The sequence below is a fragment of the Caenorhabditis elegans genome, chromosome I (genome assembly GCF_000002985.6).
Source record: "Caenorhabditis elegans chromosome I".
NCBI lineage: Eukaryota > Metazoa > Nematoda > Chromadorea > Rhabditida > Rhabditidae > Caenorhabditis > Caenorhabditis elegans.
This window is the reverse complement of record NC_003279.8, coordinates 9,405,491-9,422,074: the sequence shown is the minus strand read 5'-3', so window position 1 is coordinate 9,422,074 and position 16,584 is coordinate 9,405,491. Positions and strand designations below refer to the sequence as shown.

The 16,584-nt window shown below is 35.7% G+C and overlaps 8 protein-coding genes and 1 pseudogene across 10 annotated transcripts; 5 read left to right on the top strand and 4 right to left on the bottom strand.

Moving 5' to 3' along the window:
- The first annotated feature begins 82 nt into the window (after positions 1-82).
- Positions 83-1,163, top strand: pabp-2 (RRM domain-containing protein). Its single transcript, NM_060103.8, has 3 exons — positions 83-175; positions 228-520; positions 571-1,163. The coding sequence occupies exons 1-3, from the start codon at positions 110-112 to the stop codon at positions 827-829; spliced, it is 618 nt and encodes a 205-aa protein (NP_492504.1). The 5' UTR covers positions 83-109; the 3' UTR covers positions 830-1,163.
- A 98-nt stretch (positions 1,164-1,261) lies between these two features.
- C17E4.11 (Methyltransferase domain-containing protein) lies at positions 1,262-2,098 on the top strand. Its single transcript, NM_001025830.9, has 3 exons — positions 1,262-1,403; positions 1,448-1,538; positions 1,586-2,098. The coding sequence occupies exons 1-3, from the start codon at positions 1,270-1,272 to the stop codon at positions 2,012-2,014; spliced, it is 654 nt and encodes a 217-aa protein (NP_001021001.1). The 5' UTR covers positions 1,262-1,269; the 3' UTR covers positions 2,015-2,098.
- Positions 2,077-2,618, bottom strand: mjl-1 (ABC2_membrane domain-containing protein). The gene is made up of 3 exons (NM_060102.6): positions 2,501-2,618; positions 2,388-2,449; positions 2,077-2,346 (listed from the first exon to the last, which is right to left on the bottom strand). The coding sequence occupies exons 1-3, from the start codon at positions 2,585-2,587 to the stop codon at positions 2,118-2,120; spliced, it is 378 nt and encodes a 125-aa protein (NP_492503.1). The 5' UTR covers positions 2,588-2,618; the 3' UTR covers positions 2,077-2,117.
- A 571-nt stretch (positions 2,619-3,189) lies between these two features.
- On the top strand, positions 3,190-5,371 carry marc-3 (E3 ubiquitin-protein ligase marc-3). The gene is made up of 6 exons (NM_060101.5): positions 3,190-3,425; positions 3,472-3,707; positions 3,753-4,033; positions 4,081-4,221; positions 4,265-4,430; positions 4,928-5,371. The coding sequence occupies exons 1-6, from the start codon at positions 3,202-3,204 to the stop codon at positions 5,173-5,175; spliced, it is 1,296 nt and encodes a 431-aa protein (NP_492502.2). The 5' UTR covers positions 3,190-3,201; the 3' UTR covers positions 5,176-5,371.
- Positions 5,372-7,534, bottom strand: C17E4.20 (HOOK domain-containing protein). The gene is made up of 3 exons (NM_001264151.5): positions 7,304-7,534; positions 5,962-6,795; positions 5,372-5,908 (listed from the first exon to the last, which is right to left on the bottom strand). Exons 1-3 carry the CDS (start codon positions 7,496-7,498, stop codon positions 5,570-5,572), a joined length of 1,368 nt encoding a protein of 455 aa, NP_001251080.1. The 5' UTR covers positions 7,499-7,534; the 3' UTR covers positions 5,372-5,569.
- Positions 7,535-8,852: 1,318 nt separating this feature from the next.
- On the bottom strand, positions 8,853-9,769 carry C17E4.2 (Cilia- and flagella-associated protein 157). Its single transcript, NM_060100.8, has 2 exons — positions 9,177-9,769; positions 8,853-9,129 (listed from the first exon to the last, which is right to left on the bottom strand). The coding sequence occupies exons 1-2, from the start codon at positions 9,759-9,761 to the stop codon at positions 9,037-9,039; spliced, it is 678 nt and encodes a 225-aa protein (NP_492501.2). The 5' UTR covers positions 9,762-9,769; the 3' UTR covers positions 8,853-9,036.
- Positions 9,770-10,620: 851 nt separating this feature from the next.
- C17E4.19 (uncharacterized protein) lies at positions 10,621-11,462 on the bottom strand. Its single transcript, NM_001392814.1, has 2 exons — positions 11,009-11,462; positions 10,621-10,823 (listed from the first exon to the last, which is right to left on the bottom strand). The coding sequence occupies exons 1-2, from the start codon at positions 11,459-11,461 to the stop codon at positions 10,710-10,712; spliced, it is 567 nt and encodes a 188-aa protein (NP_001380109.1). The 5' UTR covers position 11,462; the 3' UTR covers positions 10,621-10,709.
- Positions 11,463-11,980: 518 nt separating this feature from the next.
- C17E4.1 (DUF7774 domain-containing protein) lies at positions 11,981-13,734 on the top strand (the record flags this gene model as incomplete). 2 transcript variants are annotated; one of them, NM_060099.3, is made up of 7 exons in its annotated part: positions 11,981-12,129; positions 12,174-12,275; positions 12,371-12,488; positions 12,640-12,873; positions 12,916-13,155; positions 13,232-13,588; positions 13,642-13,734. In NM_060099.3, 7 exons carry the CDS (start codon positions 11,981-11,983, stop codon positions 13,717-13,719), a joined length of 1,278 nt encoding a protein of 425 aa, NP_492500.2. The 2 variants fall into 2 exon arrangements, with proteins under 2 accessions (NP_492500.2, NP_001129752.1); NM_001136280.4 differs by lacking the exon at positions 11,981-12,129 and having other exon boundaries at positions 12,217-12,275; positions 13,642-13,719.
- Positions 13,735-13,792: 58 nt separating this feature from the next.
- On the top strand, positions 13,793-14,901 carry C17E4.12 (annotated as a pseudogene). Its single transcript has 4 exons — positions 13,793-13,911; positions 13,955-14,143; positions 14,290-14,707; positions 14,755-14,901. Coding segments are annotated over exons 1-4 (873 nt in total).
- The last annotated feature ends 1,683 nt before the right edge of the window (positions 14,902-16,584 follow it).

Genomic DNA, 16,584 nt, shown 5'->3' with positions numbered 1-16,584 from the left:
TTGAGCGTTTTCCTTCAATTCATTTTCATACTTCCAAATAATTGTTGTCATATTACCCAGTTTGTATAATTGATTATTTCAGTGTAACGCACTCGCACTCGTTCACATTATGAGCGATAACGATATTATCGACGATGATGTTCTCAACATTGAGGATATGACTGGAGATGATGCGGTAAGAACAATATTTTTTTGCATCTAAATTTTCAATTATTGATTTTCTTCAGGATCTCTCTGCTATCGAAGGAGACTTGAATGAGATCGAGGAGGAACAGAAAAAGTTGAAAGCTATTCAAAATGAAATGGTCGGGCACATGAACTTGAACACAAGCAGTCAGAGTAATTCATCACAATCGCTCTTAACACCAGAGGAGAAAGCAGAAGCTGATGCTAAATCAGTGTACGTAGGAAATGTAGATTATGGTGCAACTGCCGAAGAAATAGAGCAACATTTTCATGGATGCGGATCTGTATCCCGCGTCACTATTCAATGTGACAGATTCAGTGGACATCCGAAAGGGTAATCTATTTGAAAATCACAAATTCTTACTAATAGTCGTTTTCTTTCAGATTCGCATATGTCGAATTTACCGAGAAGGAAGGAATGCAAAACGCACTAGCTATGACAGACAGTCTTCTTAGAGGCCGACAAATCAAAGTAGATCCAAAACGAACAAACAAGCCGGGCATGTCAACAACTAACAGGCCTCCATTCCGTGGGCGTGGAGGACGTGGACGCGGGAACGTCATTGTCAAATACGTCTATGCAGGTGGATTTCGTCCAAGAGGTCGTGGGGCTAGAAGACGCCCCGGATTCGCCCCGTACTAAGAACTCACGAGAAGACAGATTAAATCAAACTCGAAAAATTATACCTTTATCTGTACGTTCGGCGCACTCCTGCCCGCCCATTATTCAGAAACTTATCTTTTTCCTTTCTTGAGATCTTCTATGAGTTTCCCTTGATTTTTCTCTTATATTTATTTTCGATTTCTTTTTTTCCTCCCATTTTATTTTCACCTAATTTTCATCACAAAGTATTTTTTGTTCCATTTATTAATTTATACAACCACGCATTATTCACTGTCTCTCGTTTTTCCGATCGGCTTGTGGCCTACATGTTTTATTGTCTACCAATTTTTTGAACGATCTAAAAAGCAATGTTCTTTTTCTGAAATTTGTTTTTTTTTGGAACAGGTTCTAAACCATTCCATCTTTTTAGTAAAAGAGGTTAATAATTAAACATTCATTTTCAAATAACAGTGGATAATATGGAGTCGAATAGTCAATATGCACGAATGGACTACTGGGATGAGAGGTTTCAAACTGAGAAGAATTTTGAGTGGTTAAGTGGATTGAATGCTTTCCAACATATCATAACTCCATTGTTTTCTAAAGATTCACGGTATTTTTATAAATAGAGAACATGTTAAATATCTTCCAGTTTAGTATTGCACACATTGGCTGCGGATCGAGTCAAGTTTCAATGCAATTATGGGAACTGGGATATAGAAATATCACAAATATTGATTATTCACAGGTACACTAAATTTTTCGAGTTTTAAAAATAATTCCTTTTATTTTCAGGTTCTAATTGAAAATGGAAGATTAGAGTACCCGAATATGGAATGGATTTCTGATGATATCACGACACTCATAAATTGTGAATCATCATCGTTTGATGTAGTTTTCGAAAAAGCAACAATCGAAGCTATTTTGGTGACTGAAAAAAGTGCATGGGAACCGTCAGACTCGGCTCTTCACAATCTCGAGAACATTTTTTCATCGATCTGTCGAGTTCTGAAACCAAATGGAATTTTCATATCAGTTTCATTCACACAGCCACATTTCCGGATTCCTGCATTACTTCGAGAGAAAAATTGGTCGGTGGAGATGTTTGAATTTGGAGACACGTTCCATTATTATGTGTACGTGTGCCGAAAGGGAAACAGTTTGAACAAGGAGCTAGCCGACAGATATAGTTCAATTGCAAAGTCTTGGTTAAGACCCATTTAGAAACTTCTTCTCCTAATTTCCGTGTTGTTGAATTTCTGATACTTTTTTGTTATTACTGTTATGCAATAAATAAAATTTTATTTTCTAATAGTTATATAAACGTTTAAAAAATGACACAGAATAGAAAATAGTACAGATGTGCAGCTAGCTTATCAATAGAATCTGTGACCCCTGCTTTGTTCAGAAACAGTGTGGTGAGGGCAATCAGAAAAAGCTGGAAGACCACTGGAGCAAAGTGGAGCATCAGAAATGGATGTTTTTTATTGAATGAATCGAGTTTATCCTCCCAATAATCTGATTTCTTTTCTTGAATTGTACGCTTACTGATGCATCTGAATAATATTAATGTTCTGAGAAAAAAGCATTAACATACAGCTCAATTTCGGCTTCAAAGTCTTCAGGTTCGTAGAATGCGGTGTTCATTGGATCTTCCTTCTGTAAAATTTCGACATTAATGGGTCAGCAGTTTAGAATTCTGAAACTTACGGCTTCTATTGAGCTAGTTGTTCGCTTTTTGAGATCAATTAGAACACTTGATTGATTTATTGGTGGAATTTCAGTTGGAAGAACCATTTTAGGAAATATAATACAAGAGGAGTTGCTAGAAAAATCTCTTTCGATTATAAAAAAAAGAAAAACCTTGTAAATTCGAAAAACTGTCTGTCGGGACGAGACCCTACTGTGGGGAGTTGTGTGCCTTTAAAAACTACAGTACGATCACCGGCGCAATCTTTTAACTTTTTCAAGAAATTTCATTGTTTTTGCTTCTTTTTTTCATTCTGAAGTATTGCAAATTTCCCTTTTCAGTACAAATATTCAGAAATTTAGTGAAATTTACACTTTGAGAAGCTCCCATTTGTTTTTTACAGGACTTATGTCGTACTAGAAACCGAATCAGATTGAAAAGCAACTAATTTTGTCAAAATCTGATTTTCTAAGCTTTCGCTTTTGTATAATTATAGAAATCTAATATATTTTATGTATTGTGTACCGCATTTTTCGGAGATCAAACAAAAATTTCTAAAAGATAAAAATTGAGTTAACAAATGCGGGAAAATCCATTTCACACTAAAGTTGTTTTTTTAGTTCAGTTACTCAATTAATTCGTTTCTTCTCTGATAATCGCTTATAACAATCGAAGGGAATATAACTTATGTTTAAAAGTATAATTTCTTCAGGTCGAGGCAATGGAAGACTTCAACGCATCGCTGGGTCCAGCGGTGTGTCGGATATGTATGTGTGGCGAGACTTCAATTCCCTACCTGGGCCAACAAGCTGGAGAGCCTCTCATTTCTCCTTGTAAGTGCTCCGGAACAATGGGTCTCTTTCATCGAAGCTGTTTGGAGCACTGGCTTACACTCACAAGCACTACTAACTGTGAAATCTGCAAATTCGCGTTCAAAATCAAACAGTAAGTTGAATTGTTGCTTGATGACGTCAATTATTTATATTTTCAGAAAGTCTCGAAATTTTATCGACTACATCCGTCAGGGCGGATACAAAAAGTTACAGTCAAATCGGAATCCATTCATTGATTTCGCATTCGTCCTTCTGATCTTACCATTCGCATTCTTTGGCGTTTTTATGTCTGTTGAGGGAGCTTTATATGCCGGGAGAAAATATCATTATGCATTTGAGAATCGGGATAATGATGAAAATGGAAATCTTGAAGTTCGGAATCAAACTTCTTTGGGTGAAAAATTAATCTCCAGTGTTTTATTTAAGTTTTATATTTCAGAATGCGCTCTATTCCTTTTCGTGGCACTTTTGCTTTTTAGTGCATTTATCACTTTGGTCGTTTCCGCACTTTGGCATCATTTCCGTCAGTACAAGATATGGCAAGCTAAAAACAAGATCATGTTCGTGGTTGATCAGCTTGACGCCGAACAATCGATGCATTTTAACCCACAATGGAAGAAACAAGGAGGCGGATGGAAGGAAAAGATCGCGAAATTTTGGGGCGAGATTCGAAGACGACCGACTAGAGCATACATACCGGAAATCGCCCGAAATGATTCGGTTGGTTACATAGAAACAGATTTTTTAGATTTATAATTTATTTACAGATCCCAATCGAACCTGTCGTTGGAATATCACCCGTTCTTGTCGCCAATTTCAATCGCACCTCTCCTGACAGTAATAACACGCATCATCACGATGAATCACGAAATGAAATTCCTTTTGGACGAAGAACACCCGAACAAGCTGTACGTGATCTCATTCAAGCTTGTTTTCAATTTAATTTTTCAGATCTGTGTTAGCATGTCCTCGACGCCACAGATGTATGCAGAAAAACTTGAAAAGTTGACACTATCACCGATTGGACTGGACGACTTATTCGCCAATTCGCGAGCAACGTCGACTAGAAGAGAATCTGGAATTTCACCAGAATCATCGTCTCGCCGAGACATGCGAAGTATGCAACAATTTAATTAGCATATGATTAGAAACTATGAAATTTCAGTATCATCTCTTCAAATTTAAGGTTTAATATTTTGTAGAACACCACAAACCACCACTCTGAATCATCTTCAAAAAAGTATAAAATTGCTAATTCAACATTACTTGAGACCATTTCATCAAAGAATAAATAACAAAAACTTTGTTCAGAAGTTGGCGAGGATTTGGTCCCGGACTTTGGTTCCAATTTTGGCCCAAGTTTATCTAACCAAGTTTATTCACCTAAAAAATTTAAAGGAACACAAGAAATTATTAAGTAAGGAATTGGCAAGAGTTTGATTAATGTTGAGCCGGTTGGCCAACTTTTTAATCAAGTCTATATATATTTTGGAAAAAATTGAGAAAAAAAGCTGGCCCAATGCAATTTCATACATAAATCAGTTGGTCAGTATTTTATAAAAAAAATTTCATTATAAAAATTATTAGTTACAATTATAAATAATATTCTTACAGAAACCCATTCCGTCTATTCTGTGTGCTCCTCGTTTGGTACCGGTGTCATGTCATGTTCTACTCCAGTTGCTGATAACAATCTCCGAACACTTACTCCATCACCGATTTCTCTCTCCACGTTCAAATCAGGCTGTCCAACTGAGCCAGTGGTTGCGATCAATCTCAATGACTCTGGAGACACTGTAACTATTGATTCGCAACGAGGTCGTTTCCATGTGGAGACTCTTGAAAATGATTATAATTCTTGAACATATATCACTAACATTTTTTCGTGTCCTATAGCTATACTCACATTCATAGTGAGTAGTATTTAGACTATTTAGCATCTTGTCACTAAAGTGAGTTCTGAATTCTTGTGAATATCCTTTAAATTGTATCAATTTATATGTTATATACGTGCATTTGAAAAGTAGAGATTTGGAATTCAATAAATTCTTTGAATATACATATTTTTAATTTATTGAATGAAATGAGTATTACAGAAATTATTACATTTGGAAGACACGAAGGACGAAAGTTGGAGGTAGATTTTGTACTTGATAGAATAAGGTAATGGCGGTATTAGGAATTTTTGGGTTTCAAATAGAATTTCAACATGATATGAACAATAACAATTTTTAACGTGTTTAAGAATAAATAATTTTAGTAATACCAACTGAAATCGTCATCGATTGGCTCGAATGAACTAGTTGAACTCGTGCTGCTTTCAGATCTTGTTTCGTGATCTTCAGCTGATGCACTCTCTTGGATTTGTTCAACACTCGGATCCTCTCCCACATCCTCCAGCTCTTCAACTCCGAGATTCTCGATTCTCAAATTGAGAGACTTCACTTCATCCTGTAGCTCAGAGTTCTTTTCCATTTGACTGACCAGCTTATCCTGTACAATTAATCTCTTCTCGCATTGGAGTCTCTCTGATGTCATCAGTTCTATGTTTATTTTATTGAGGGCAGACATCTTCTCATTTAGCTCGGCGGATTTCTAAAATGATAATAATTGTGAAAGATTGGAATTTCGAATTTAAAGATTCTTACCTTTTCAAGATTAATATTCTTTGCCACGATCTGTTCCAATTTATGAACGATTTGGGAGTTCTCATCAACCAATTTATTAATTTGTGCATTTGCTGCTCTATGATTTTCTTGTATCTGGAGATGCTCATTCACTATCTCGTTAAGTGTCTCTTCCAAATTATTCACTTTCTTCGTCTCCTCGAAAACTTTTAAACTCTCTAATTCGAGCTTCAACGTCATGGCAGCCTCCAAGTTTTTCATTTTCAGCGTCAAACGTTTATATTTCTGTTCCAAGTGTGATTTCATTGCAGCTTCCGATTTCACATTCTCACGTGCCACAGTCAATTTCTCGTTTAGAGATTCTCTGTTTTGTTGAACCATGCTTAATTGCTTCGTCACCATGGAGAATTTTTTTTCAGATTCTATCAATAGCTTCATCATATCCTGCATTGTTTTCACCACTGAGTCAGCGTCCAGGTTAAGTTTAGAATGATCATCTTCATCTTCACTGTCGTCTTCTTCATCTTCATAGCTCATATCACTATCATCACTACTTTCATCTTCATCATCTTCCATAGCTTCATTCAACATCGCCTCTTTCTCATCCAATAACTTGGTGATCTCAACTGTCAAAAACCGATTCTGCTCCTCGAGCTCCTCGATTTTTTTCTTGCATCCTTCAACCATCCGTTTTGATTCCTTATCGCTAATTGCAAACTTTTCAAAATCACGAAGTAATGCAGCCATATCTTTTCCACTTTCCATTTTAGTTACACGTAGTTCATCTTCTAGACGGGCAATCTCCACATCCCTCTTTTCAATTTCCTTGCTTTGTGGGTTGATCTTTGCAGCTTTCTGAAAATTAAAATGTTGATTTTACCCCAACGGAACTATGTGCAAATTGCAGATTTTGCAACTTGGGCACGGTTTTTTATACATAGATGCCCGCTCTTTGACCAACGCTTGAAGGATTTTACTTAACCTTTGCCAACAGTTGTCAAACCTTGTTCAATTTTTTTTCATACTTTGCACAGACTCTGGTTAGATTTGGGATGAAAATTTAAGCTAGACAATAATTTGTTAATTATTTGTCAAGGAGTGGTGGTCATGCGAACTTAAAATGCTTCAACCGCACGATAACTCATCAGACTCTAGACAGATTTCTGGATGGTATGAGGAGGTTGATACATGTTAAGTCTCTATGTTCTCCATTCCTTATTCAACTTCACTGAGCAAAACATCCAAGAAAACAGAATCTAGGACGGATATTACAAAGGTCTGTGCTTCAGATTTTCTTAAAATCCACCAAATTTGAGTTGATTGGGAAGAAATATGGCGCAAAAATATTTTTCTTTTAACTTACAGTTTTTTCATTGAATTTCTTGTTGACCAGAAGCTTTGTAAAACGTTCCAATTTCTCCTCCAACACATCCTCCTTTTGATACTTATCTGTCGCCCACATTTCAACTCGAGCTCTATCGTTTTGGTCAGGAATATCTTTGAGAATTCTTAGAACATCCACAAACGACGGCAATCTTCCCGACGAGCAAAACTCCATTTTTCTTATTGGAAATCTTAAAGATATAAATGCGAATAGAAGGGCAATATACAATAGAAAGTGGTGACCCCACCAACTTGTCTTGTGGCGGATAATGAATCGATACGAAGAGACTGAGAATAAGAGAAAAGGTGGCAGAACAGAGAGATGGTGGAGTAGAGATGGATGAAGAGAGTTTAGAGATAGAATGTACAAGACGGTGAAGAGTGACTCCCGAGATTGAATATATTATGACTCACAAGTGGAAAGACAAAAACTGAAAACTACAGACATATTTAATCTAAAAAAAAGAGCAAATCGAAATATTTCTGACATTGTATTATAGTTGTTTTCAGAAAATGGTATTGATCATATCACATCATAGTCCAACTTAGTTCAGAACTTGGCAAAAGTTGGGCATAATTGTGTTAAGATCTAGTCCAATTTTGGCCTATGGTCAACTTTTGGCAATCTTTTACACAAGTTTAGTTGGACCAAACTTGGGCCAGACATTGGTTATTATTGGTATTCGTCGCATGTTAAATACTGCAGAAGAACCTGAAAATGGAACCTCGGAATTTTGCAGGATACAGTATTTTCCTATGCATAACTAGTAATTACTCTGAAAAATCTCGCTGTACAGGTGCAGTATTAGCCAAATTATGTTGTTTTTAAAATTCAATGCGGAATTTTTATAGAGATTCACTGTCCGACAATACATATCACAACTTATCATATCATATTTATCGCGAGTGAACACCTGAGATCCCAACTAGAACAATATTCGATGGCAGCTAGTCAGATAACAAGAATGATAAGATAAGAGGTTGAGAGTTGTGGTTTTTTTGATGAGACAGTGAATTTTTCAGGAATAAGAATACAGTCGTATAGGATGTTGGTTTCCTTAATGAAAAAATTAATTCAAATTAATTTTTTATGTATTTACGCTCTCCAGGAGAGACAAAAGGAGAAAAGAAGAGAAGAATTAACGCTTTTCAGTAGAAATTTAGCCTCTTTACACTTGTTTTAGATTTTTGAAAAAAAATTCAGTCAAAGTTTTGGTTAATCATTTTCCAAAAAACATTTTTGGCAGGCTGCCAGTGTATGATAGATAAAAATTAAGGCGATGTTCTTTACTGCTATACGTAGCAGTTGAAATATATAGTTAGCACCGATTGGGGGACAATGTGAATGACCTCTTAGAATTGTTCCCACTGCAATACGTTTTATTGACTCTGTCGATCGAGTAGTGGGCCTATTGGTTATCTAGGTGCTCTTAAAAAACACCTGCAACAATAGGCAGATCAAAGTCGTTAGATATCGAAATGCACATGACGTTCTGCTTGTTTCGACATTTTCAGATACACAATAAAATACGGTTTAATTCATTTATTTATCTGGAAAGGGATTTCTAGAAAATTGAATTATTACAATGATGAGATGACATGAATGATCGATGGAGTTACAGGGAGATGGAAGAACTAGAAAACTACAAAAGGAAGTTGGTCTGACAGTCGATGAAGGGCGATGAGCAAGCTGTTGTGAACGTTCTTCAGAAATCACTTTTTCAGAACACTAGTTTCCTCTTCCTGAACTTGTCGTTGATCTCGAGCCATGAATCTGCCGATCATTTCATTCAACAATGCATTCGTCTGAAAGTTGACTTAATATTGAAAATGACAAGATCGCAAGAACTAACCTTCAGAAGATTTTCATTGTTTCTTGACAATCTTTGATATCCTTCACTAGTTGCTGTCATATGATCCAAAAGCTTTTGATTTTTAGATTCCAATCGTTTCATCGCCTGCTTTTGCTGTACACACTCTGTCATCAAATAATCTTTTTGAGATTCCATTGCTTTCATTTCTCGTGCACTTCGTCTAAGATCCCTCTTGCGGTTTTTCAATTCATCTTCAAGTCTTTCAATTTCCGAATGACATGCTTTTGTCTCTTCATTGTAGTCCAATTTATCCGAAACACTGTCTTCGATGATTTCCTTGAGCTCATCAATTTCTCTGGTAAATTTCAAAACCATTTGCTCCTTCTCGCTGTCCTTTTCATCAAAAAAAGCCAAAATCATCTTCTTTTCCTTGAACGATTCCTCGACCTGATTCTTCAAAAGCATGATCTCCAAAGTCAAGTCAAACTTTTCTTTTCCGAGCATTGACTCGAAAATGTTTCGTTGCTCCACGAGCTCATGCTTCAGAAATTCGTTTTCTGCTTTTAGTTGGGTCAGCTCCAAAGTGTTGGAGGAATTTTCGTAGACAGAGATTTTGGGATTCATCTGGAAACGAAACTTAATTTTGAAAAAAAACTATGTACGGTGAAGGACGAAATTCAAACAAAACAGGAGCAATTATCTTGGAGAATCGGGCCTTAGGCCTACCTTGGAGAAAAAACAGCTGTCCTTCTCAGACAATAATAAATATCTATAATTCCAGCGGGTTTCTAGGCGTTTCAACATTGTCTTACCGTACTCCCCTTTCCCAAAAGTCAGCTTTCTTTTGGGAAGTATTATCTTCCATTGTCTGCCTCCAGGTGCTAATTGTACTGTGTTATTTGTCTGAAATCGATGAGCTGACCTTGTATTGAGGAGCCATTTGAGCCAATTGGGCAATAGAAGGGCAATAGAAGAACCAATATCTTGTAAAAAAAAAGAGTATTGAGTGATAGTAAATTACTGGGATTAATACAATTTATAAAATGGAAAAACATCTGAAGGGGGAGTATCTCGAGCAAAATAAAAATTTAACTAATCAAAGGCATAAGTTATGTATTGTTTGTCCATAAATGACAATCAGTGACTTTTTTGGGGCTTCATGAACTTTTATATTTTGCTGGAAAATAAAAATTGAATCAGTTTTCAGTACGACATGGAACATCATCTTGAAAGAGACCTGTTGTGAAACAACGGGTAAGACCAAGTAGGCATTTTCGACAGTATGGAAGTCATACGATATTGTCCACAATCGAATACAATTGAAATAGGTAGATGTATATACTTTTTGATTAACTATGTGGTATCAAATTCAAGAGTTAGGTGAATTACATATAATATAAATATGAATAAATTTAAATAGTTGAATTTAAGACATGTCATAATGATATTCTCCTCGTGCCATCAGTTCTTATTTTAAACTATCATAAATTCTTTAATTTATACAGCTTCTGATAACAATTGAATAAAAAAATTGAATTTAGCAATTCAAAACGAATAACTTTGAATTCCATGCTACTGGTCTATCTCGATATACTCGAAGGTTTCAAACAGTTCATCCTCATTCTTCTCCATTTCACATAATTCAATCTTCTGATTTTTTATAGTTACGGATGCATTCGTTGTGATCTGAAATGAAACAATTGAATAGAGGAATTTGAAAATAAAAAATTTGCAACGAAGATGGAAGACGCCGTTGCTTACGATATCTCTTCCGTTCGACAAATTTCCAAAATTAGGCACTATAAAAGTTTCATGGCAAACTCCAGAATATCTATCGATAGAATTTCTATTTACAACAAAAACCAACTTACACTGTCAACCTCTTTCAATTTGATTTTATTTTTGCAAATGTCTGTCTTAACTTCTTGTAATTTATCCAAATTTTTCCCGATCTTTGCGATATTTTCATTGTTATATGTATCTTTTAAATTATTGTTTTCTTTGCGTAGAGCTTCATTTTCTTCTATAACCTTCTTGATTTCATTTCGATAAAATCTTGAAACTTTCATTTTTTCTTCAATACATTCATCACGATCTTTATGGATTACATCAAGAAGTCGTTGACTTTCCTCAGCTTCCGTTTCTTTTTCTTCCAACTGTGTCTTCAAAATTTCATTTTCAGTTTGAATTTTCTCAAAGTTGATTTGAAGATTCCGAATATATTGTTCAAGTTGTTCAATTTCACTTCTTAGCTCCTCAATGTGAAACATCTCTTCCTTAATATGATCCACGAGATTTTCGCAAGATTTACACTCGGAAGCCATGTCTGAAAAATGTTAAAGATTCTGTGTTATGCAAATAATGGGTTAAAAAGTGAGAAGCCGGAAAATTGCTTTTGAAAAGTTAAAAGAAAGTTGTATTTAAACTTTTGAAATCAGAAGAAAAGAAGACAAAATTAATCTTTGTTCCTAACAGAGACCATTAATGAGAAGAAATGAGCTCTCGGTGCCAAAAGGATTAATATGAGCAGATGTCGGGAGAAAATCAATTTTCTTGGAGTAAACCAAAAACAGTAATTATACTATTAGGTTTAGGGTCCCAGGTGTTCGAAGCTTTGCAATTAATATGTGCAAGGTACGAAAACAAAATCCTAGAATTGCTTAATTTAATCTACCTTATTTTATATTCAAGAACGCCTTTCAATTACCCTGAAACTATATTTTGCGCTATCATTAATTTCACTCCCCAACGCAAACAAATAGGGCGTTGGTGGGCATACACGTAGGCCTGAAGGTATCTAACATGCCTCTAAACACCAAAAAATTAATACTCCACAATAAAGAATGTTTTTATCAAAAAGTGAACGTGAATTCCATTCTCCACGAACCTCTTTTTTTTATCGAAGAGTATTCTTGTTCAATGCATTTATTCCTATTTTTATAAAGTCGCTACAAAACGGACAAAACTTATTTACGCATTACATTGTTTTGAAGTGAGTTTCTTTCAGACATGATCATTGAAAAAAAGTATTTTCAGATTAAAAAATGGACAAACCAAAATCAAAGACAAAGCTTCCAAAATGGGTGAAATTCTTGACGTGAGTTCCCGCGCGAGTAGATCAGTCGATTTCAGCGTAAGGTGAGATGCATTAACTTGAGGCATTACATTTTACGCGAAAATGTCACGGTACTGTAATGATGGTTTCGCTCGATTTTATAATTGAAACTTTGCAGTGGTCGTACCAAATCACCAGATAGTCGAAAGGAACCAGAAACAGCAGAAACAGCAAAAACTCCATCCCCAAGTGCGGCTCCCGTGTCTCCAGTGCTCGAAAAGTCAAAGACGAAGACGGTAACGACAGAAGTATTTTAAAATAAGGCACGAGGCTAGCAGAGGTCACCTTAAGATGAGGCAGGCAGGCCTTTTGGTGCCTACACGGGAGCCTTTTTTCACGAAAAACTAAAAAATCAATAATTTTCTCATTTTTAAAAATTAATTCTAGAACCAGAAGAGCACAACTGAAATTGAGCAACAAAAAATCGTGAAACGACCTTCTGCAAATCGGAAAAATCAAGTTGAAACGAAACGAGAAGAGAAGAAATATGAAAAAGTGAAAAGTGATTTGGGAGTTCCGCAAGCTGATGTTCAGAAAAATGCACCACCATCTGTATTTGAAAAGAAGAAAGCATTAAAAGAAGAGTCAAAGAAAGAGGTGCTAGACGGTAGCGCCTTTGAGGTACTGAAAAATGGAGAGAATATTGTTATAGTTTTTTTTCAGGAAATAGAAGGTCCATCAGCCCCAGTACAAACTGGTTCAAAAGGAATAAAAAATAAAATGCGTTGGAAAATTGACGTGGAAGTGGTTGATGTCAAGGGAGATCAGAGGATGACAGAAATTATCGAGAAGGCCTCCATTTTACGAACGAGAATTAAAGCTCGGAAATGTAAATTTTCGAAAGAAAATGAGAAGGATACAAGTACGACTACAACCACCACCACTGACGACGAACCGGAGCCCGTTAGTTTTTTTTTTCAATCGTGGTTTTAATTTACTGTGAAGGTTCAATTAGGGATGACAAACCGTCTTTTTTCAGAATTTTTCAGAAGAAATGATCATAATGTGTGCTCGGGTTTTGGAAGTAGTCAAACTAGAATCGTTAATTTCAAAAGAAATTTCCAAACCCGATCAAATTAATCTTCGTGCATTCTGCCGTTGTGGCGATCATGAGGAAAATGCCGAGATTTGCATTGAAAAGATTGCATCCGCTGTTTTGAATACAGTCGTCCAGAAAAATGAATTTATTCGGCAAGTTATGATTCCAGGAGAGTTGAGGATGTTTGCAGTGGATGAAAAGAAGGCAAAAATTCCAATGATGGCGTTGATGATGGTTCGCAAAGATCTTACTTATTTCGCGTGGGAAAAACGTAACAAGGAAGTGGAGAACACTATTGTAAGTGCCAAAATTGGAAGTGGTTTGTCTATTAATATCATTTGATTTTTCAGGACGGAACTTGGTCTGGAATGTCAATCAAGAAAGGAACCGGGTCTCCATCGGTTTATAGCACTCAGCTTGGATGTTAGAATTCAATAAATTTTTTTTTTTTGAAAGCTTATTTGTTTGTTTTCTTTTCAACTCTAGAACTATCCTTGGCAAATGTTGTCCTTAACAAGGCTTCTGGTCTTACACCAAAAGGAAAAAAGTACAAATCAACAATATTCAGCACTCAGTGTTAGAAGTGAAACGACTGGTAAAGTGAAGAAGCTTCCGTCAAAGTAAATTCATGAAACACTTTTGAAACAAATCTGAAATTTTAAGGGTTAGTGAAAGACAGAAGCAAGAAAAGAAAGAAGTCCCGAAAGAAGTTCCGAAAGAAGTTCCGAAAGAAATGAGACAATCAATGATGGGAAGTGTATTCGAAGAAATTGAAGGTCCCGTATCTCCGGCGCCACTTGAGAAGGATGAAAATAAGATGATATGGAAAATTGACGTGGATCCTGTTGGTAAGTTTAGGCCCGCTACAAATCTTCGGTCGCTCATCTCGTCCGCTCCACAAATGCATTTTCAAATTTTGAAGAAAAGTATATTCACAATGGCACATTAACTTTACCTAACCAAATTTTTCAAACCTTCAACTATTCTGAAAATTTCAGTGCTTACCGGAGATCAACGGATGTTGGATGTTCTACAGGGTGGCCCATAATTATGGGCCACACTGTAGAAAAGATAAAAGATTTGAAAAAGAACTCTGGATGGAAGAAATGCAAGGTTCTGAAAGCAAACGAGAAAACTCTAGACAACGATGGTGAACCAATTGGAGAATCGATTTATTTTAGTGCAAGAGTCCTCCAGCTTGTCAAAATGGAACCATTGATCTCGAAAGAAGTATCAAAAGAAGATCAAGAGATTCTTCGAGGTTACTGTAGATCCAACGATCATAAGGACAAAGTGGAACCAATTTTCGAGGCTATTGCTGTGTCAATTCTTGAGAAGGTTACATCGAAAAATGAGTTTATTCGGAACGTTTCAATTCCTGGACAGTTGAGAATGTTTGCAGTTGACGAGAAAAAGGTAAGAAGATAATTTTAACGTTGATTTCTGAAAATATAAAGTTTCAGTCGAAGTTTTCGACAATGGCTCTTCTCATTGTTCGAAGCGACCTATTCTACTACGCTTGGAATAAACCTTCACTGGATGATGAAGATCAATTGGATCCGACTTGGGCAAATATGACATGTCGTGTACCTCCTCCAGATTCACAATGATCTAATTGAACTTTGATTTCAAAATTCTTATAAACTGTTTGAAAATTCTGGAAACCATTTACCTCATTTCCTCTATTAGTATTGCTCCATTACGAGCCAATCAAAAATCCGTCTTGCACCCAAAACAACAATTGGTGAGGGCCCTGTGTCGAGTGACATCGCATTTTTTGTAGTCTTATAGGAGCGTTACAGGAATGTTTCATTTGAATTGGAAGGAATGAAAGGTATTTTATATTCTACTGACAAGTGATCAGAAAAGAGCACTGCAGAAGGGGGCGTTGGGTTAGTGGCAGGATCTAGAACTGAAATGTTAATTGAGCAGGCAAGTAATTCAAGTGGGGCAGGGGTAGACTATTTTTTGTGCGAAATTAAGGACTAGCAGCGTTCGATGGTTAAGGTGTGCGCTTCAAACCCGCTCCAAAGCCGCTTCAAAACCGCTCCAGAACCGCTCCAAAATTGCTCTAAAACTGCTCCATAACTGCTGGTCTTAATTTCTTACAAATAAATTGGTCTACCCCCCGTACCGCTTCATTACTTTCTCTGCAAAATGAAGTTCACACTGTGCCACTTTAAATTCAAAAAATACCAATTTTGTACCCATAATTTCTCTGAGTTCTAAATAATTGTATCCGTATATTTTGTGTGAAAGAAACCCGTTCTCTTCCATTACACTGAACATTTGGATGTTTTCTATCTTCCATTTTCCCATCCCCTCACTTTTTCTATTTTTCCCAATGTTGTCAACAACAAACAACAAACAAATAACTACAAATGCATAACTTTTAGTCCCTTCTTTTGGTTATATATCTGCATTTTCACAGATTATTTTAGTCTTTAAAAGTGTATAGTAAGTGTAAAAGTGTAAACTTTTGTTTCAATTTAAAATTTCAACGTTTTTTCAACAATATTCGCATCACTCTATCTAAAAATATTTACTTTTAGAATCGTTTTTGAAATATAATATTTTGTTTTTGACTGTGCAACTTCAAAAATAGGTTTTATTGCAATTTCCAAATTCTCTAGACCCTATCAATTCAGGATACAATTTTCTACCTCAATAAAATATTCATGAAAAAGAATGCAAAAATGTGGTCACAACGGTTCTAATTACGTAAAAGTGCTAAGAAAAGTACAACTCTAAAATGGTCCAAGTACACGTGTCCTTCCTTTCTTTCCCCTTGGCTCCTTTTTCAGAAGCTTTTCCTCTTTTCCATTCAAAAATGGTCAGACATCAAATGACTCTTGCTTTTGGTTGCTTTTTGAATTTTTTGAGAGTTTACTACGATTACCTGATAGAATAGTTGTATTTTCAGTAAACATGCAATTTATAATAACTTCCTGAATTATTGGTTCATTTTCAGGAAAAGCATGTATTTTTTGGGGAAGACCCAAAACATTTTGTGTTTTCAGTTTTTATCTGAACTTCCTATTACAAGTTCAAACACGAATAACAATCAAGCTCGTGAACTTGTTTTTTCCTATTTTCAGATATTTTTTAATTCAAAACTTTAAAGCTAGTTCTGGTTTCAAAACGGGGCGTTACATTGAAAAAGTCTAATATGAAATTTATTTTTATTAAATTTTTTCTTTTTTCAAAAATATTTTCCGACTTCTAACCTCATTTCTCAATGCCACAAATAAGTGATTATTCGTATTGATAAGACACTGTTCCTGTCTATCTGT